The sequence below is a fragment of the Pituophis catenifer genome, unplaced genomic scaffold (genome assembly GCF_029215685.1).
Source record: "Pituophis catenifer annectens isolate HBS135680 unplaced genomic scaffold, rPitCat1.0.hap2 SCAF_7, whole genome shotgun sequence".
NCBI classification, from domain to species: domain Eukaryota; kingdom Metazoa; phylum Chordata; class Lepidosauria; order Squamata; family Colubridae; genus Pituophis; species Pituophis catenifer.
The window spans coordinates 59425957-59447339 of NW_027256887.1; the positions used below are offsets into that span (position 1 = coordinate 59425957).

The window sequence follows — 21383 nt, forward strand, 5'->3', positions numbered from 1 at the left end:
TGGTTTCATTCACATGTTCATCAGTTCTCAGGCTGATCCTGATTAAGGTGCAATTTTTAGTATTGCACATTTGATAAAAAGAAGTTCTGGATTAAAGTTAAAAAGAAACACTACATAAAAATCCCACCTTGGCTATCCACAATGATCCACCCAATTAATTTAGATTTGAACATAATGTTAAAATATGAAGACCGATTAGATAACCATGGAAAGCTAAAAACAATACAGGACCTCCAAGAACAAGGGCTACGAGTTGACTGGTGGTCTTATCTCCAATTACAAAACCGATATAAACAAGATATAAAAGATTATGGAATATATCTTAAACCACAACAATTAGATAAAATTTTATTAGGACCAGACCCAAAAAAATTACTAAAATTTACAAATATCTTCTGGAAGTAGAACTGGAGGAAGAAGTAGTGAAAGGATGCATGATTGTGTGGGGTCAAAATATTGGACACAGCATAAAACTATCAGATTGGGAGAACATATGGAACAGAAACCATAAACTAACAAAATCAGCAGCATATAAAGAAAACACATATAAAATGTTCTACAGGTGGCACTTACCCCCTTCGAGATTAGCGAAAATGTACCCTAAAATTAGCCCCATATGTTGGAAATGTAAAAAGAAAGAGGGAACATACTACCATATGAGGCTCGAAAATATTGGCTAAATTAAAGATTGGTTACAGGAAATTACTAATGAACAATTAGACTTAGAACTGGAACTCTTCCTATTGGGGATCTTCAAAAAAAAAAATGTTAAGGGCACAAAATATCTAGTACTGCACATATTAACCGCTGCCAGGATTGCCTACACTCAATGTTAGAAACAGCCATGCACACCCGCAGAGAAACTGGTCATACAAAAGGTAATGAATTGCGCAGAAATGGACAAATTAATGCTGAGTCTAAAAGATAAAGAGGCATCAATATTTTACAATGTGTGGGAAACAGTGGTATAACTGGATAGAACGGAGATAGATTAAAGATAGATAGTTATTAAGAATAAGTAATAGATAAAGTAAGAATGTAAATACTCACAATTTAATTTTTGTAAATAATGCACGGATTATCATCACAAGAAAAACACCACAAATAGCTGTTGTTGAGTGAAATAATTTTTTATGTTTTTAATGTAATAAAAGCTTAATAAAGTGTATTGAAAAAAAAGAAAGACAATATTATGTAACAGTTTCAAACAATTGTCACACAAAGCAAACAGGAAGATTTGTTTTTATTTTATTCATGTATATTTATTATAGCTGCCCAACTCCAATGGACTCTGAGTGATGTACAGAGCAAAAAAAAAACACAAAAAGAGATAAAACATAAAACTAGATAGATAGCCTACACTACACTAAAACGATCTAAAAGGGCACAAACAAAACATTTATTGGTGGCCCAATTTATTTTGGATGGAATTCTTTGTCATAGGCATGATTAATGATCTGATTTATTCAGCATAAACAGAAAACTTGTCAATGTTTTTCAGAATTCATCTGAAACAGGCCACCAATAAACCTTTTCCATGTATTTTGGAGTTCACCTCCTCAGTTCTTGTAGAGCAGTGTCTAGCCTTTTCTATTTGTATTCTATTTGTATTTTGTATTCTATTTGTATTTTGTATTCTATTTGTATTTGTATTTTAAGACTAAGCAGAGAAGCATATTCCACTGTAATCTCTTCAAGAACATAGATAATATACTTACAGTTTCTCTTGCAATCCTTTGTACAGTTACATAAGAACTACACTAACCAGTCTTTTTGCTCTTAACTCTTGCTGGTTGGGAGATGTGTGAGAAAGACCTTGAGAGATGGGGGAAAAGTTGCCTAGGGAAAGGTCAGGTCAGCAAACAAGGCATAGCTTGCAACTGCACAATGGCCTGAGAAAGAGGCTCAGAAGAATCCTCCCCAGCTAGCTTTTCAGTCTGTAAAGGAGATGCCAGGAGATTTATACACTTGAAAGATGCTGTTAATTTAGCCCTACAATAAAATAAAATTAGTTCATCTGGTCATGTTTTCTGTCTGTTCTACTTGGGAAGCTTGACAGGAACTCATTAATCACTGTAATGTACTAGCCTAATGAAGAAACAAGTTGTATCTTTCCAATTGCTTTGGCTTATTCAATGAGCTTTTGCCACCACACAGAAGTGGAAAATTGCCAGAAAATTGTCTATCCTTGTGTCTAGCAAAGACACAAAGGTAGACAAATATGTGACTGTATGTGCAAATGACCTCGGGAGACAGAGTAAAGAGTTGCAGCCAAGGAAACATAGATGTATATATGATAAAAGACAACTTAGCCCACAGCAGGACTAAGGGCAGGGCAAAGGGTTCCTAAGAGCTCCTCCCTAGTTCCTTGGGCTGTAAAGGGAATGGGGAAGAAAGATTTGCAAGATTCTGCTAATGTAAAATCTGGCAGTTTGGTTTACTTTACCAGGCTGACACAAGGTGCCTGAAAATTCAACCATATGGACCAGAAGCATCTAACTCATTTTCATAGTGATCACAGTCCTAGTAGTTTGTCTTTTTGTGTGTTTTGTGTTTGCGTGGGTCAAAAAGCAAATTTTTAAGAAATGTTTCAAGATTAATGTCACAGCGCTTCCACCACACATAAATCTCTACTCCTCCCACCCCTCCCAGAACCGTAAAATCACTCTGGCGAAAGTCAACTGTGTTGATATTCCCACATCGGGACACTCAACTTCCGGTCTGGGCGGTAGCAGAGCCAATCTGAGTTTACTAGGCAATGTTCAGCTTAAATTCTCTCAACGCTGTTGGTCAGCATCCGTAAGTGGGTAGCCCACTCTTCCAGTCATAAAACTAGATATTAGCCAATCGTCGGTCATCTTTAGGTGAATGCCATAATTTTTAGCCAATAAAAATATTAGCCACTCCGGAGGAAAGGTTGAGGGCCGGGTTTGTTTAGCTCAATAAGAAACATGGCGGCTGCCGGGGCTGGGAAGGTGGCGGGCACCGCTGTCGGAGCCGTAGTAAAGCCAGTCTTCAGTCGGGATTTGGCTGAAGCCAAACGGCACGTGAGAGAATTATATAGAACTTGGTACCGCGAAATCCCAAATACTGGTGAGGGGCCGTGATTACGCTCGCGATCTCCGCCGTCAAGGTCGTAGGGATAGGAAACGTTTAACTTGGCTTGAAAAGAAGCATCGCAGTCCGGAGTTGTATTTATATTTCCTTCACGACTTCTCCGATCTGAAGATCACAAAGGGATACTTTCACTTTTTCACGGAAATTCCTTAAAGGGAATGGGTACTTTAAATCGCCTTGATGACTTGACTCATAAATAAGTAGGAGATAGTAATTTGGGATTAGGTTCATAAAGTTGGAAGGACCTAAGAGGTCATGTAGTACAACCCCTTCCATTCTGCAGCATTCATTACACTACACCATCCCTGATAGATAATTATTCAGCCAAGATATATACATATACATATATGATTGTATGCATTTGAAATAAGGATTCATGGCATAAGTATAATTCAAACTGTTTTATTGATTAATATCTTGTTTTTCTATTATCTTGCCCCATCATCTTTGGTTGCTAGGATTCATCCTTATTCATTCATCTTTATATTCATTGTCATTGTTGAATATTCAGTGTATTCTGAATGTAGCCGGAAACTAAATGGAACTATATCATGATCCAGATATAAATGTGTAAATATTAGCTGCATGCTAGGATATAGTACAGGACATTTGTTTGCAGAAAAAATGCATGTGAAATAGTTGGTGTTAATAGTTTCATAAATAGCCACAGAGTGGAAAAACTTTAAAAATTAAGGAGGATTTAGAAGGCCACAGGGGTTTCAAATGTATGCTTGTAAATTGTAGTTCCAAGTTTTGATCAAACTGATCCTCAACATAATTTACTTGAGAATCCCAATTATAAAAAACTGCCTTGTAGTTTGAGATTTTGTATTGTATTGCATTACCTCAAATAATACAAAACTTTTGCTTCTGCTTAGTAAATGAAAGTAACTGTGCTATATACATATAACAAAAATGAGGTTTTTAAATACCTGTAGACTATATTTCCACAGGACATTATCTAGTATTGTATTTAATTTTGGGGCGGGGATGGGGTTGAATTTTGCTGTGGAGAGCCACTTGTTTAAGTGTACTAATAGCTCGAAAATATAGTTAGACATGGTAAAATCAGAATAATCTTGTACTTTATAGTGGTTTCTGATTTTCCTGCAGCTTAAAAGATCTTTTTCTACTAATTAATTTTTTCACGCATGTCCCATAATTTTCAGTAAAACAGCCTATGAATTAGTTTCATCAGAAGTGGTGATAATGTTGACAACTGATGTACATGGGATTATTTTTAACTCATGAACATTATTTTGCTTCTGGTCTAGTACATACATACCAACTGGAGATCACAGTGAAACAGGGGCGTGACAAGGTGCGAGAGCTCTTCATGAAAAATGCCCATGTTACAGATCCCAGAATTATTGATTTGCTTGTTATTAAGGTAAGACAACACTTGTTCTAAATTCATAGCAGATGAAGGATTAGGGATATTATGATGATAATTATTTCATCTTTTGTCAATTCTGTGTGAAAAGAGAGTGGAAAGTTGTAATTTACATAAAATACTTCTTATTTGTATCAGGCTTTTTTGTCTGAGTTTTCTTCCATGAATACTAAACATATTTGGTAATATATTAAGATTCTAGCACAATTGATTTGTAACAACCCCATACTGGCTTCTATTAATTGTAGCTTGTTTATCCAAGTGCTTAGAAACATGTTGCTTGTCAAAGACCAGCTAGCCAATATAGATGTCAAGTTGCGAGTGTTGAAGTTTCCTAACTTTTTCCCCTTTTAGAGATAGGGATGACATTAGCTCTCCTCCAATCTTTTGGAACCTCATCAGAAGTTCTCAAAGATTATTGAGAGCAGGTTCTGCAATCCCCTCCATTATTTTCTCAGTATTCTGAATGTAACACATTTTGGAGCCATCCATTCAATTAAATTAGTCAAATTTTCTCTTTTAAGTCTTTTTGTGTATCCTAAGCTCCTTCCTTCCTCACCATTATAATTATGATCAGCTATGACTACATTTCCTTTCTGAGAGAAGACAGATGTCTTCACTCATTAACAATTCATCATTTGCTCCTCGCAATGGGCGCACATTCTCTTCAGCTTCCTTTTATTTCTAATATACCTATAGAAACATTTTCTGTAATCTATCAGAAGCTTTAGTTTTGTTACGTTAGAGCAGGGTTGTCAAACTGGCGGCCTGTGGGCCAGATGTGTCACGCACAGGCCACACCCATCTCGGCTCTGCAAAGGCAAAAAACTTCACGATATATCACGTGACGTGATCAAGTTTGCCACCAGTGAGTTAGAGCTTTCTTGATGGTGCCTGATTACTTTCTATTCACCTTTGCATTTTCTCCTCCAATTTCCTATATGTGTTCCTTTTTATCTTCAGCATTCTATAAAGTTGACTCACATCAATGCTAGACTGTTTAGATTTATCTCATTTCTCCTCGTAGGGATTTTTATAATTCCACTTTCAGTGTACGGTTGCATTGAATTTACCAGCTTTCCTGAATACTTTATAAAGATTTGTAGTCATTGAGTCCAACCTATTTACCTTCAAAATTTATCAAAACCCAATCTTCTGATAGGCAGCATTCAGGTCTATCTTCTTCTGGATAATATGATCACTTTTCCTCAGTGTGCCAATCACTTTTACTTCTTCAACCAATTCTCCTCATTAGTGAGGATTGGGTCCAGGATATTGCGCCCCCCCCCCCCCCTTTGTATGTTCTTCCACTTTCTGACAAATGAAGTTGTCAAGAGAGATGAAAAGAATTTGTTGGAGTTCTGACTTGGCAGAATTAGATTCCCATTGCATATCAGGATAATTGAAATCCTTCATTCAAAACTAAAATCTATATCACACAGGGCCAGGTTATCAGTGGGACCACATTCCCCTATCTTCCCGTCCTACTAGATCAGATATGGTGGGCACACTCCTAGTCCCGTCCCTTAAATTTTGCCATCTTGTGGGATGTGGGAAGCATGCTTTTTAAATGGCTACCCTGCCTTATGGAACACACTTCCCCCTGCAGTGTGTCAGACCTCTACCCCCTTAGCTGAACATCCAGTTTTTTCCCTAAGTCTGGGATAGGGTTATCTGCTGCATGTGAAAGCTTAAATTTGGCACCAGAGTTTTAAAGACTCTGGTTTTTAATAGATGTATATATCTATTACAGGTAGTCTTTAACTTATAATTGCAGTTGAGCCCAAAATTTCTGTTGTTGAGACAGATATTCCTCCCATTCCTCCCAGTGGGAGGAAGATGGCAAAGATCAGCTAGGGGTAGTAGGAATGGTGGAGCACAGAACATTGGGAATACAGGGCAGAGCATAGAGTGACGGGGTTGGCAGAGGGCAGGACAGCCGAAAGAGCAATGCTGGGGGGAGATAGGCAGGTGGGAGGAGTTGAACCATCCCTATAGTTGTAAATGTGAGTGGGCTGCCAAGTGCCCAAATTGGATCATATGACTGCAAGGGAGATGTAATGGATGTAACTTTGGGGACTGGGTGTATTCATTCAATGCTGTCATAACTAAATGGCCGTGAATGAATGGTTGTTAAGTGAGAACTACCTGTATTGCATGACCCTTTGAAAGAGTGGTCATCTAAATTAGAAAGACCTCTATCTTTTAACCAGGTGGTTCTACAACAGTATCACTTATTCTTTCCTTTTACTGTTATCCAAATGCTTTTAACAATATTTCCACACCGATTCCTGAATTTCCTGTATATATTTGGAACAGTACATACTGGATCTGTTCCCCCTGAATAAGTTGCTGTGGGCCACTTATAAGCAACACTCTGCCATGTTTCAATGTTGTCTATGACTGCATATTTGTCTTTCTAAGGTCAGATCCTTTGTTCTCCCAGTTTATTTCCCATATTCTAAATTTAGTATAGAAACATTTTTATTAGCATATATATTGCCATCTCATGGGGACGCGGTGGCTCAGTGGTTAAGACACTGAGCTTGTCGATCAGAAAGGTCAGCGGTTCGAATCCCTAGCGCCATGTAACAGAGTAAGCTCCTGTTACTTGCCCCGGCTTCAGCCAACCTAGAAGTTCGAAAGCATGTAAAAATGCAAATAGAAAAATAGGGACCACCTTGGTGGGAAGGTAAGTGTTCCATGCATCTTTGGCGTTTAGTCATGCCGGCCACATGACCACAGAATCATCATCAGATAGCGCTGGCTCTTCGGCTTAGAAATGGAGATGAACACTGCCCCCTAGAGTCGGGAACGACTAGCACCTTTACCTTATTGCCATCTCCTTTGTAGTTCTGAAAAACTCTGAATCTCATCTTGATGTCCTACTTTTCACTTTGTGTTCTGTTTTCTTGGCCCAAGTCCTTGGTTGTATATTTGGTTCTGGGCTTTTGCCTCTTTCTCTCCATTGTAATGCCCTCCTGATGAGACCAGTTTTTGGAAGATATGTCATTTCTCTTCCCAAGCCTCCTTCATAAAGGGATTATAGATAGAATCAAGACTCTTTTTGGCGTTACTATGTGCAGAGCCTACCTACAGAGTACTAAGACTCACACTAAGCTAAGGGTCTCTTGCAAGGTAGGAGGAGTGGACTGTCGACAGCTTTTTTTCCCAAGATTTACAACAGGCAAGAAAGAGGTATTGCCAGAGGCAAAAATGCAGTTTCTTACTTCCTCTGTTTCCTATTACAGAGCTAACATGATATAACAGATTTTATAGCACATGTCTGATTTCCTAAAGAGGGTTTTGAAATTAGATGGGCCATGGGTTACTTACCCATTCTGATTTTCTCCTGAATATAAACCTGTTTTTTTTTTTTAATCAGTTATTACCAATTTTTGATAATTTTGTTCTTAAAACTGATTTGACAGGTATTATCACCTGGTATATTGGTAATTTAAGTAATAATTGTTCTCTTATTCTTGGTATAGGGAAAAATGGAATTCCAAGAAACAATCAATGTGTGGAAACAAAAGACCCATATAATGAGATATTTTCATGAGACAGAAGCACCGCAACCCACGGATTTCCTATCCAAGTTCTACATAGGCCACGATCCTTGAACTAAATCATCAATAGAGAATAATGACTATGGTTTCTGTTCCAAATAAATGCCTCTATCTTAACACTCTTCAGCAAGAAAGTGTTCAAGTAGGCATGCATTATTTATATTGAGTCTGAGTATTTGGTGCTAATATTTCATCCTGAATTCATTTTGCAAAATCTACTTCTTTATAGTTAAGTATGTTATAGTACTTCTACTGCAAATAACGTCTTAAATAATATATAACACTGCCATCTAAAAAGTAATACTAAATTTATCTTTAATATATGGTGAGATTCTGTTAGATACATATGCAGAAAAGATTTTATTTTGGAGAAAATGAACCAAATGCAATTTAAATTATTACATTCTTAGGAGTTTAATGAATTTTTAAATATTTATTTTAGGGGGTACACTACAGTTTTCATGTGTTTACTGCTGCAAAATTGTAGCAATATTCCCAAATTCTGGAATAAAAATCTCACACTGCTTAAACGTTGGCACCAGAGATGGAGGTTACTTATTAGTTTTTAGAAATTTAGCAACCTATGTAATACTTCCATTATACATCCTAATCCTATAAACCTAAGGTATTAGGTTTATAACAGCTGCATGTAATACAAATAAAAAGCTAGGTAACAGGAAAAATCTAATAGTTATACAATAGATGTCTAAACAGTTTGCTTTCACCAAAATTATAATTAAAACTTTCTCAAAGTTCTATAAAAATGGGTATTTACACTGGCAGCTGTTAAATATTATTTAGCTGATTCAATTGAATCAAATAACAAGATTGAGGAGTTGCTTTATGTACTTTTCTATAGGCTTGTGATTTTATTCTTTTCAGAAAGAAAGCTGACATTCTATTTTATATAGTATCAAAGATGGATAGCACAGTCCAAAGCATATTCATTCAGAAGGACATCTCAATTCAGTAAAACATACATTCCCAAAAGGATAAAGACAACAGCTTAGTATATAAAAGAAACACAAGAGCCTTGATCTCTAATTCTTAATTTACTATTCAGAAGAATTCTTCGTATTAATTAGGGATCCAGTGTATTCAGAAATAAGGTACACTCTAAGCGTGCAACAATTGTTAAATCAAGACATATGTATTCTTAAATAGATAATAGCATTTAACCATTCTTGTTTATACATGCACAGAACAATCCGTAGTACAATGGGAAGTCCAGCTGTTCCCAAAATGTTCATTAGCCATCTGAGAGGAGCGGTGATTAAACATTGATATCAGAATATTTTATTATGGCTTTGTTCCTCTTACTGCCACATTGTAGACCTGTAAAAAACAGGAAATATTTCACACTGTGGAACTATTTTGCGATTGCAAAGTATGAGTTCTTCACTATACAGAACTAGTAAAGCTTAGGATAAGAGACTTGAGCACAATTGGATAACACTTTTAAAATAGGCAGCTTGCTCTAAAATAGCATGAGGGAGTAATTATTGTCCTGATATTATTTAATTTTTGGAGTGCTACTTCAGCCCGAAAAGAAATGGTGTATACCTGTTTCCTGATCAGAAAACAAAGAATGCATTGGCTCAAATGGAAAAGATTCATATGCATATCAATATGCACATCACAAACAAAATACTGTTGCATGATCACATATACTGTTAAATCAAATTTAATGTATCTTTGGCAAGTATTTAATGTAACATACCTCTACTAGGCTATTACAGAATAGAATACCAAGTACCTACAAAGTCTTGGAATATCAATTTCCATTGTGTTATAATTATTATACAAAGACTACGGAGATATATAATTAAAAATAGGTAAAGCATAACTTGCATTTGCTTACTTTAGCTTTACTGCAGAACTGGATGTAGAAGGTAACAGGAAAAAGAAAGGAAGGCATCAGAAGAACAGGGACCATTCATGCTATGATAATGAAAAGATGTTAAGATATGGAAAAGATATAAGTGGATGGGTTTCTGTCCCCAGTTTGAAGCTGCAAGTTTTCTTTAGAATATGTAGGCACAATTACATTATAAAGTTGTTTGAAGTTGGCAGCAAGGAATTTTTAATTCTCAATTGTGTAACCATAAATAATCCAGTTTCTTCATCCTAAATATGCAAATTATGTGGTCAAAAATACATGAGGGAAAAACAAAAATAGATTTTGTTCAGTTCTTTCAATTCATTCAAATTTAATTTTTACTTGGAGCTATCAGGTTTTTTTTGTCCTAGACCAACTATTCATTTAATCACTTCCCCAAACCTCCCAGCATGGCAGTCATAGGCTATATGCAGCTGTTAACACTGAAAAGGGTTGGGCAGCTATAACTGTACCTGTTAGTCATCATCATCGTCATCCTCTGGTACAAAGATATCATGTTCTTCAAGCAAGGCTGCAAAACTTTTGCTGATTTGTGTCCCAACGTAGAGAAAGGGAATTACAATGGCAAACACACGAATAAGTCCAAATGGCATCTACAGGGATTAATGAAAAGCTGGTTAATATCTCTTGGCACATATACAAATGAACACATGAACAAATTTATAGCTGCCAGAGTATAACTAGAACCGATGGAAAGAACACAAAGAATCAAACAGCTGTCTCAGTATATTTAACTATTATCTTACTGTACTTATTTTCAGGAGCATTTTTGAAAATTACTTCAAATAAATCACGAAGCATCCATAGACTGAATAGGTACCCAATACCCTTAGAATAAAGATAGTTAATAAAATACATCTTCAGGATGTTTCCTTTGCTGGGCATGAATACAATAGAATAGAATTCTTTTTGGCCAAGTGTGATTAGACACAAGGAATTTGTCTCCCTTGCCATAAGCTCTCAGTGTTATGTACAACAATCTACAAGGAAATCTATTTGTTTCAAATTACAAACACAGAGATCAGGGAGCACAACGGTATCCGCGTTTGGATTATCTCAACTTCCATATCCCAGTCTTTGTGCCCGGCTACTTCTTTGGTTGTCAATTTACGCGGGACTTTTGTGTCCCCTCTACGTCAGGGGGCTCCAACCTTGGCAACTTTAAGCCTGGAGGACTTCAACTCCCAGAATGCCCCAGCCAGCAAAGCTGGTAGATGCCTTAAGCAAAGCTGGCTGGGGCATTCTGGGAGTTGAAGTCCTCCAGGCTTAAAGTTACCAAGGTTGGAGACCCCCGCTCTACATCGGTTCTCCTGGAATCCCAACCACTTGTCAGGCGAAGCTGCCGCTGAGTTTCTAAAATAACTGCAGCGCGGTTTTCGGGGATGACAGAATAGGAAACCGCTTGCAACGGGATAATGGCAGCCCTAAAGATAAGCCGGCCTGCTGCATAATTAATTGGCCAACCGAATTAACAAAAAGCGTTTACTTCAATCACGACAAGGGCAAGTTCTAGTAATATTTTCTCACACTGACTTAAGGGAGGCGGGGGAGGACGAATTGAGCTTTTTTTTTTTTAAGTAACTGTCGCGGGGAGGGGGCGTCACAGAAAGGAAGAGAGTCCGGCTGCTTCTCCGACACGAAATAAAGTTCTCGCCCTTTAACAACCTGTTATTTCCGCGTCTGCCCCGAACGATTGTTTTATCGCTAGGCAACGGTCGAACACCAACAAAACCCGCCTTCCAAACAAGCTACACGCGATTGGCGGAGACAACCTGCCAATTTACCCCATCCTTGCTAAATGATTGCTCGGTTTGTTCCTACCCGTTTCTCCTTTTAGAAGCCACGACTATCTTTCACGCTCAACTCACTTTGACGGGCTTAGGCAAGATGGCGCCAGTCCGAGTGACGGTCATATTTCGTGAGGATAAAACTGTTGCTAAGGGCGCCTTCTGATTCTCGACGGGTCGCGACCTTGCCCAAGAGCCAGCCGTTGACCACAACCGCGAAGCCATCTCCTCTAGGCAGCTCCTCCCCTAGGAATCGGACACTTTCTCGATAACCGGAACTAGCGACAGTGGGCGGTGCCTTGTCAAACCTCGCGAGATATCAATAGGTGGAAGGAGAGTTTATTTAAATCGCGGGTGTCTGAAAAGTTTGAATTAGGTGTGTTTTTTAGTTACCGTTTAAATGACATGTTTAAATTCTTCTGGAGCGGCATTGAAAGTTACCAATAAAAATAGAAGAATTTAATAGCTTAGTAACGGAATTGTGTCTTATCTTTGTATCTCTGCTGTCCTCTGGTGGTTCGTTGGAGTCTTGTAACCTGGGCTTTCCAGGCTTATTTCTCTGTCTCTTCCCTTCATCTTCATGTGAATTGGGCTGGGCTGCGGGAGGGTGGGGGTGGGAGGTCAGAATGACCAAGGTTTTGGTCTGGATTCAAGTCACCTTTATCTGATTGTTGCCTTCATAAACGATCTTACCTCTGCCTTCCAAGGCCGTCCTCTATGAAATTTAAACAGGAGAGGGAAAACATGAGTGTGGCTTCTGGATTTAATTTCTTATAATAGTGATGGGAAGGTAGATGGAGGTGGGCTAAGAATGGAGACCTCAGCAAAGTTCTGGATTCCTGGTAAAGTAGAACCTCTGGTCACAACCATATTTCGTTCCATAACTGGTCGCAAACCGATTTGGTCATGACTCGAACCTAATTTTGGAAATTTGGTGCTTACAAAAAAAATGGCGCGGAAGGGGAAATCAGCTGCAGAAAACAAAATTGTGAATTTTTTGGTCGGAACCCGGTTTGGTCGTGGTCAGAAGCATACGTGACCAGAAGTTCTACTGTATTTTCTTTGCAGCTTCTGGCCAGATCCAGTCCAAATTAACCCTGTACTACGAAGAAAAGACCTGCTTTCCACTTTAAAGTCAGCTAACCCTTCTAATTCTTCAAGGTGCACTTTCACCCTGTTTTGTTCCCCAAATTCCCTTTGAAAATTTTAAAGCCTACCTTGCTGCCAACTTTGCTGAAAGCATTCTGTTATCTGTCCAATAAATAAATGGTTCCATGATTGGACATTCAACCAATGCTCCTCAGTTCACATGCTTCATGTTCCATACTACAGTGGCCCCCAACCTTTTGGGTACCAGGGACTGGTTCCATGGAGAGAGATTTTTCTGTGGACTGGAGGGGTCATGGTTTTGTGTGCATCCCACAGATGGGGCTTCACTTGTTTCTGCAGCCCAGTCCGTGGACTAGAGGTTAGAGACTTTTGCTGTACTCGCACTGTGATGGGAGGTTGAAGCCAGCAAGGCCCTTTTTCTCTGCATAAAGGATTGGTGAAATCCTAGCTATTAGATAGTGGAGGGAGTATCTAGAAACAGGCAAGCAGAAGTTCCCTTTCAAGAGCTCCAACATACCTACTGTAAAAAAAATTCCATTAAAGCAATTCTTCTTATACTGTGGTTGAGATGGAGAAAAGTCAATTCAATCATCAAGTTTAGATAATGGCATAGGAATGTGCAGAAGCTAAACTGATAAGAGCAGCACAAACAGCATGTAGACGCACCCTCCCATTCCAAACAACAAGATAAAAACAGAAAGTGATAACTTTACCAAAAATATATCAATAAAGAATAAAACTGCAATTTTGGGAATCACTACAAAATGTGATGGCCTTCCATGATAAGAATTTGCAAAGATAAATTATCAGAGACTGCCACATGACAATCTATATGCTATTTCTAAATGCCAGTTGCTTGGGGGGAACAGCTGAGAGGCATTGGTGACCTCTCTTTTTCTTATGGGCCACAGACTGTTAGTTTCTTTATTCTTTTACAAATTTATAATTTTGATAAACCTTTCAACTCTAAAGTAAAAAGTGTTTTCTCAATACTTTAAAAACCAACACATTTATTATTTCATATTTTTGTGTAAATAAAGTAAAACATGATTCATGAAAATCTGTGCAATTCATAAATTTGTTTCCAATGTAACATACTTTTCTTTGGCTTAAGATAGACACCCTTCTGGAAAGTATAAAGTAATGTACACTGCTTTAAAAAATAATTAAGTTTGAGCCACAAATAATTATGAAATAATATTGTATCTTCCTATTTTGGATAAAATGCAATTTATAAAACACATTTTATTTAAAATAACATGCAATATATATGTAATATAACATTACCAGAATGTTATAGGAGGTTATTAGCTTTATTATACAATTTAGCATGCTTTTTTTAAACTACTAATAATAGTGTTATTGGTTGTGATCAAAACTACTGGAGGAAAAAATGAACCAGGTATAAGTCACATAAAGTAATTCATATAATTCCCCGAACTTAATTTTACTAGTAGGTATCATGGCAATTTAGTTTTATCTTACTGAGCAGTCAAGATAATTCTTTTTCTTTCTGAAATAATAATCTTAATTAGATTATTGCAAATGCCCAGTAAACTACTGGTAAGTATATAACTGCTGGCTATTACTAATGCTGTATTAATCTGTAAGGTAATAAATAATTCTTGTTTCATTAATTCAATAATTAGTTATGTCCAAGGTCATAAATGTAGGCCATTAAATTGTGAATGGGCCCCATAACCAAAAAGCAGCAGAATAATAGATTATGAATGCTGAACACTAAATTAAACTCATATTCACATGAAATTATGTAAGATTGGTTTGGATGAATATTTGTCATTAATCTGTAGCAATATTATGGATGGAACTAGAACAAAGTACCAAAAGCAACAAATACATTTAGTCGAGTCTTAGGAAACTATTGTATAAAAGTGATATTGAGGGATGATTAGATTATCACACATTACATTAACAATTTGAGAACAGCTGCTGTTATTTATTTGGCTTTTGATATCTAGATTGTGTTGCTTGGATAATCTTGTGCTTTTTCTGCCTTTTGTGTTAGTGTATGTAGTCCTTGACTTATGACCAATTGACCCCAAAATTTCTGTTGTTAAGCAAGACAGTTGTTAAATGAGTTTTGCCCCATTTTACAACCTTGTTTGCCATAGTTAAGTGAATCACTGCACTTGTTAAGTTAGTAATGTGCTTGTTAAGTGAATCTTACTTCCCTACTGACTTTGCTTGTCAGAAAGTCACAAAAGGTGATCATGTGACCCCAGGATACTGGAACTGTCATAAATATGAGTCAGTCGCCAAGGGTCTGAATTTTGATCATGTGGCCTTGGGGATACTGCAACGGGGTTGGTGTGAAAAACAGTCATATTTCAGGGGTGGGTTGTACTTACCTTTACTACCGGTTCGCAATGGGGCTGCATGCACATGCTTGATTCACTCACGTGTGCGTTGCTTGTGCTTCTGCACATGCGCAGAAGCTTCCTGATGACGTCAGGGTCGGTGGGTGGAGCCTCCCGCCGGTTTTACTACCGGTTCTTGTGAACCAGTATGAACCGGGGGCAACCCACCACTGTCATATGTCAATTTTTTCAGTGCCAACAAACTGTTTTAATTCAATGTCTGTATATGAAGATTAAGTTCCAAAAGATAGAAAAAACACAAGTAAGGTCAGCTAAAGGCATACCTAAGGTATGACTATGAATCATATACTGTTCTTACGTTTTATGAGGGCTGCCCAGTGTTGCATTTGACTCTATGAGATGGAAGTTCCTGAATAAAATATATATATATATTGACTATAAATTCTTGAGATGGTCTTAAGGAAGCAACTTTTCACAGCTTTGTCCTCTTCTGCATGAAAATCTAAAGTATATGAAAAGCCTATAATTAAAATATAACGTATAAATTGTATGATCTGTTTTTTCTAATGAGTAATTAAGGCAACTCACTACTATACTGTTCCAGCAGCTATCAAAATAGCTACAATATACAGATGAAATACAATTAATAGTACTACATGGAGCAAAAAGGAGGAAATGACACATGGATTCTTCTCTTGCATCAAGAAGTAGACTTTCTGAAATAAAGTTCTGGAACATTCTTCTGAGCTGATACAGCAATTTCTTAAAAATATCTTCTTGAATTCTGAATGGTGCATAATTAAAGAGTATGCTGTTTTTAAAATTCCTGGCAATAACGTGTAGTGGCAATAAATAATAGAAAGCAGACTTTAATTAATCATCCAGTCTGGAAGATGCAATAATGGTGTTTCTTAGATTTTATAAACTAGGAGTAAAACCTGGAAGTAAAATAAGGACTCCTGTCTTGAGCAGGGTGTTGTACTATAAGACCCCCAAGGTCCTTTCCAGCCATATGAGTCTATAAGTGATTCAAGGGGGCTTGCAGAAACCTACCTTAAGGTCCATTTCTCTTCAGTCCTGCAAAATGCATTTTCTTCAATGTGTTCCTATTTCTACTGTCTTCTTTCTTTCCATCCACTCTCTTCTCACCTCTGCAATTTCCTGACCATACCAATTATGCAACTTTGAGAAGCAGGTAGTCTCTGGAGATACTGGACTTTCCTGTGTGGCAGAGGCAGACCCAGCCAAAAATGCTCCACCTACAGCACTGCTTGTCAGTTTTCGACGAGGTGGTAAAGGGGGGGGGCTTCAGAAATCCTTCACTGAGATCAGAACTTGCCATTTCTGCATGAGTGCAACTACTGTCCCATGTGGAGTAACCATTCTCCAAGATGACAGGATGCTCTTGAATGGATATCATCATGGGATTTGATAAATGCCTTTTGCGGCCTGAAGACAGTTTCTTTGGTGATTTATGGCTAGCAGCTAAGCTCCTCTGAGCATCTTCCAGCTGTTTCTCTAGTTCCTTGACTACTAGCCTCATATAATCAAAGCTGGCCCGTGAAAGTGCCTTCACCCAAGCCTCCATGGCAACTTGGCAGTCGGCAACCAACACGTAAGATTTGCCACCACTGCTATCAAAGCGGATGGCAAAAGCAAATTCCTCAGCAGCTTCGCATAGTTCCACTGTGCATCCCTCTAACACAATGAGACCCAGGGGGGTCTGGGTCTCCCGCTCTTCAAAGTAGAACAGCAAGTTGCCCTTGAGAATGAACCAGCGGCGCTGGTAAGAGGGGACATGATGGTTGTGGTGATGGCGCTCCATTCGCTTGCACAGAAAGCCAGTATGATCGGCTGGAGACTCACATGTGGCATAATGTACCACGCTACGTTCATTGAGTTTCATTGTAGTAATATCTGCCTTCCAGAACAGAATGAGAAGAAATGTATTGAATTATCACATGATGCGTATTATTAATCCAGATAGAACTGAATATAAAACTATGCATACACATATGAACTACTGCTTTAAAATACTGATTGCCATTTGGGGTGATTATATGCAGATGGCCATCACAACCGTGCAGGCAAAGGCATGACTCTTTTTATGTGCACCCCAAACATGATCTATTAAAAAGAGGCAGGGCTTCAATCATGTCATCATGCACACCACTTTTAACACCCACTTTCCAGCGGATGCTCCTGTCTGCTGTTTAACCTTCCTTTCTAAGGATCTTATTGTGGATATTTATAAAGTAGCAAACTCTATGGAGCTTGCTCAATAGTAGTAACTGTGAGAGGGATCTTGGAGTCCTAGTGGACAACCATTTAGATATGAGCCAGCAGTGTTCAGCAGCTGCCAAAAAAGCCAGCACAGTTCTGGGCTGCATAAACAGAGGGATAGAATCAAGATCACGTGAACTGTTAATACCACTTTATAATGCCTTGGTGTGTGGTAAGGCCACACTTGGAATACTGCATTCAGTTTTGGTCGCCACAATGTAAAAAAGATGTTGAGACTCTAGAAAGAGTGCAGAGAAGAGCAACATAGATGATTAGAGGACTGAAGGCTAAAACATATGAAAAATTGTTGCAGGAACTGGGTATGTCTAGTTTAATGAAAAGAAGGACTAGGGGAGACATGATAGCAGTGTTCCAATATCTCAGAGGTTGCCACAAAGAAGAGGGAGTCAAGCTATTCTCCAAAGTACCTGAGGGTAGGACAAGAAGCAATGGGTGGAAACTAATCAAGGAGAGAAGCAGGGGTTAAATGCTCCCAGTTCGGACCGAATCGCCCGATCTGGTAGTGATGGCGGCGGGTGGTTTGGAGAACTGGTAGCAAAAATCCCTGCCTCCCCCCCACACATGCCCAGCTGAGCCGCACGATCATCAGAGGCTTTTTTTGTTACTTTTAAAAGCATTTTTTCTACAACTTCTTCCAACAAAAAATGCTTTTAAAGGTTAAAAAAAAGCCTCTGATGATCGTGCGGCTCAGCTGGGATCATCATAGGCTTTTCATAGCATTTTTTTCTGCAACCTCTTGGCCGAAGAGGTGGTAAAAAAAATGCTTTGAAAAGTCTCTGACGATTCCAGCTGAGTTGCCTGATCAGCAGAGGCTTTTTAAAGCATTAGAAAAAATGCTTTGAAAAGTTGGAAAAAAAAAAAGTTGGCAGACCCCAATTCTGCTCTTTTTAGGCTGTTAAGACCTGTCTTTACCTCTAGATATTTGGATCCAACAGCAGTCCCTTTTGGTTGCTTTTCATAACAGTATTGGGCTTGATCACCATTTTTTATCTAATATTTAATAAAACCCAGTTTGAAAAAAATGGACTCACCTATTGCCCAAATCAGAATGACTATGGAACACAATGCCCAAGGAATAGCCAGCAGAGGGATGCCCACACCGGTCTAAAGTGGCCAGTAAGTGCCAGGCTGATCTTACCCCTGACTACACTACAAAGGAACAACTGGTGAAGCATGTGGGATTCTAGCTATCTGTCAGGAAAAAGTGGAAACACTAACAGCAAGGACCCCCTAAGGCAGCCTGAGATATGAACTGGGAATCAGATGAAGGCACCGTCCTGAGGATACAAAAGAAGTTGTTGCAGTTATACAGGTTCCTAACAAACCTAGCAGACAACTTTGTTTCCCAAAAAGTAGAGAAGGGAACAAGGGGATCAGCCATATTGGACTTAATTCTCACTAACAGAGATGAAATGACAGAAGGTGTTGAAGCTACAGGAATCTTGGGGGCAAGTGGGGGCAATATTGGAATTCAACATTACACAAGCATAAGTAGTAGAACTAGAGTCTTGGACTTTAAGAGAGCTAATGTCAATAAAATTAGAGAGAGCTTGGGAAAGATTCCATGGATGAGAATCCTCAAGGGGAAAACAACTCAAGAAGCTTGAGTTGAAATTTGAGTTGAAAACAACTCAAGAAGCTTGAAATTTTGAAAAGTGAGATTATAAAAACCCAGTCTAGCACAATACCAATGAAGAAGAAAAATAACAGCCAACACTCCAGAAGTTAGGCTTACGATACAGAAGGATCTTGACAGACTTGAACATTGGGCGCTATCTAACAAAATGAAATTTAATGGTGAAAAAAGTAAGGTTCTACATTTATGCAAGGAAAACAAAATGCACAGGTACAATATATGTGGTACTTTGCTCAAGAGTAGTAACTGTGAGAGGGATCTTGGAGTCCTAGTGGACAACCATTTAAATATGAGCCAGCAGTGTGCAGCAGCTACCAAAAAAGCCAACACAGTTCTAGGCTGCATAAACAGAGGGATAGAATCAAGATCACGTGAACTGTTAATACCACTTTATAATGCCTTGGAGTGTGGTAAGGCCACACTTGGAATACTGCATTCAGTTTTGGTCGCCACGATGTAAAAAAGATGTTGAGACTCTAGAAAGAGTGCAGAGAAGAGCAACAAAGATGATTAGGGGACTGGAGGCTAAAACATATGAAGAATTGTTGCAGGAACTGGGTATGTCTAGTTTAATGAAAAGAAGGACTAGGGGAGACATGATAGCAGTGTTCCAATATTTCAGGGGCTGCCACAAAGAAGAGGGAGTCAAGCTATTCTCCAAAGTACCTGAGGGCAGGACAAGAAGCAATGGGTGGAAACTAATCAAGGAGAGAAGCAACTTAGAACTAAGGAGAAATTTCCTGACAGTTAGAACAATTAATCAGTGGAACAACTTGCCTGCAGAAGTTGTGAATGCTCCAACACTGGAAGTTTTTAAGATGATGTTGGATAACCATTTGTCTGAAGTGGTGTAGGGTTTCCTGTCCAAGTAGGGGGTTGGAAGACCTCCAAGATCCCTTCCAACTATTCTATTTCTATTCTATTCAGTTTTACAGGGCACAAGCTCCAAGTATAAGTGCCACAGTGTTGTAAGCAAGAGGCTGCAAGTTTAATTCCTGGCATCTTCAGTAAAGATAGGAGGATGAACCCAACCCCTGGCTCTAGAACAGCCCTCTCCAACTTGGGCTGACTATCCAGATAAGTGGAGCCTGCATTTCAGATAAATAAATTTCCTAAGTGCCTGGGGAAGGCCAAGTAGATGGTTTCTCCAGCAGAGTCATGGAGTGTACTTCCTCATCTCAGGCAGTCACGGAACATTCAAAGACTAAAAGTTATCCTCGAAATTTCCTTTTTTTCCCTTTTCTCTCAGATAGAAAACCCTTTTCACAACCTTTTAATGACACAGAGGAAAAGGCAGGCTAGTTAGTTCAGGAATGTGTGGAAGTGGAGTGAAGAGGAATCTCCGTATTAACGGAATTGGAAACCTTTTTTTAAATTCAGGGACAGGCCTATCCTAAAATGCTGAAGCGACGCTTATCCATAATCGTACCTTGTTCACACCACTACCGAGAACGACGTTAGCTTCGGCTTTATCTGCCCCCTGCTTTTCTTAAGCAGTCGCGTGTCCTCCTTCCTCTGCTGGACTCCCCTGTTTCGGTGCCCTGGTCCTCGGGCAAAACCCGGAGCGTAGGATCATTAGAGCAGAAGCAAATCTTGCCACTATCCTGGGGGGAGGTTTTTTTTTCGCAATCCAGATTTTCCAATAGCTTCCCGAGGGGAGGTTTTCCTCTTTTTAGCCCCCCCTTCTCGTGGGGTCCTGAAAGCCAAGTACGAAAGAAGCAGGCCGTATGTCAACAAGTAAAGGCTGCTCCATCGTTTTTCTCTCCTGCGCGGTAGTATCGCTTTGCATTTAGCATAAATTGCGTGGGTAAGCTCCCACGTCAGCCGAAGTTTTCTCTTCGCAGCCCGAAGAATGTTGCTTTCACTTGGAGAACCTGTATTTGAGACATAAGTGTTATTTTGATATTTATTTTTCTATGGACTCCCACTTTTCCTCCAAAAACACATGGTCATGGATAAGAGTCCCTCCCTCTCCCATTTTGTTTTTCCGACAATACGGAGGAGATCGGTTGGGAGGCGATTTCAAGTCACCTGCGAGATTGGTCACTGACTGGCATTTGAATTTCGTCTTCCCCAGTCCCCGTCCAACCTCCCCTTAGTGTAACTCCTTGTCTACCACAACGCATCACCTGGAAGAGGCGAGGTAACTCCCCGTTGTGACTACTCGTGTCCTACCTACCTATAAACCCCAGCGTTTTTTTAGTGCGTTAGTTTTATTTTCGGCCGCG

The 21383-nt window shown here is 38.9% G+C and overlaps 3 protein-coding genes across 6 annotated transcripts; 1 reads left to right on the forward strand and 2 right to left on the reverse strand.

The window, feature by feature from the left end:
• The first annotated feature begins 2917 nt into the window (after window positions 1-2917).
• NDUFA6 (NADH:ubiquinone oxidoreductase subunit A6) lies at window positions 2918-8237 on the forward strand. Its single transcript, XM_070947246.1, has 3 exons — window positions 2918-3093; window positions 4392-4507; window positions 8002-8237. Exons 1-3 carry the CDS (start codon window positions 2952-2954, stop codon window positions 8131-8133), a joined length of 390 nt encoding a protein of 129 aa, XP_070803347.1. The 5' UTR covers window positions 2918-2951; the 3' UTR covers window positions 8134-8237.
• An 881-nt stretch (window positions 8238-9118) lies between these two features.
• Window positions 9119-12060, reverse strand: SMDT1 (single-pass membrane protein with aspartate rich tail 1). 4 transcript variants are annotated; one of them, XR_011600615.1, is made up of 4 exons: window positions 11848-12056; window positions 10432-10572; window positions 9941-10020; window positions 9119-9414 (listed from the first exon to the last, which is right to left on the reverse strand). XR_011600615.1 is itself a non-coding variant. In XM_070947017.1 (4 exons), the coding sequence occupies exons 1-2, from the start codon at window positions 11989-11991 to the stop codon at window positions 10435-10437; spliced, it is 282 nt and encodes a 93-aa protein (XP_070803118.1). In that variant the 5' UTR covers window positions 11992-12060; the 3' UTR covers window positions 9119-9414; window positions 9941-9958; window positions 10432-10434. The 4 variants fall into 4 exon arrangements, 3 of the variants coding, with proteins under 3 accessions (XP_070803118.1, XP_070803117.1, XP_070803119.1); XM_070947017.1 differs by having other exon boundaries at window positions 9941-9958; window positions 11848-12060; XM_070947016.1 differs by lacking the exon at window positions 9941-10020 and having other exon boundaries at window positions 11848-12059.
• A 3986-nt stretch (window positions 12061-16046) lies between these two features.
• Window positions 16047-20856, reverse strand: PHETA2 (PH domain containing endocytic trafficking adaptor 2). The gene is given in 3 exon segments (XM_070947369.1): window positions 16047-16520; window positions 16522-17136; window positions 20585-20856. Coding segments are annotated over 2 exon segments (810 nt in total). The 5' UTR covers window positions 17122-17136; window positions 20585-20856; the 3' UTR covers window positions 16047-16310.
• Window positions 20857-21383: the final 527 nt, after the last annotated feature.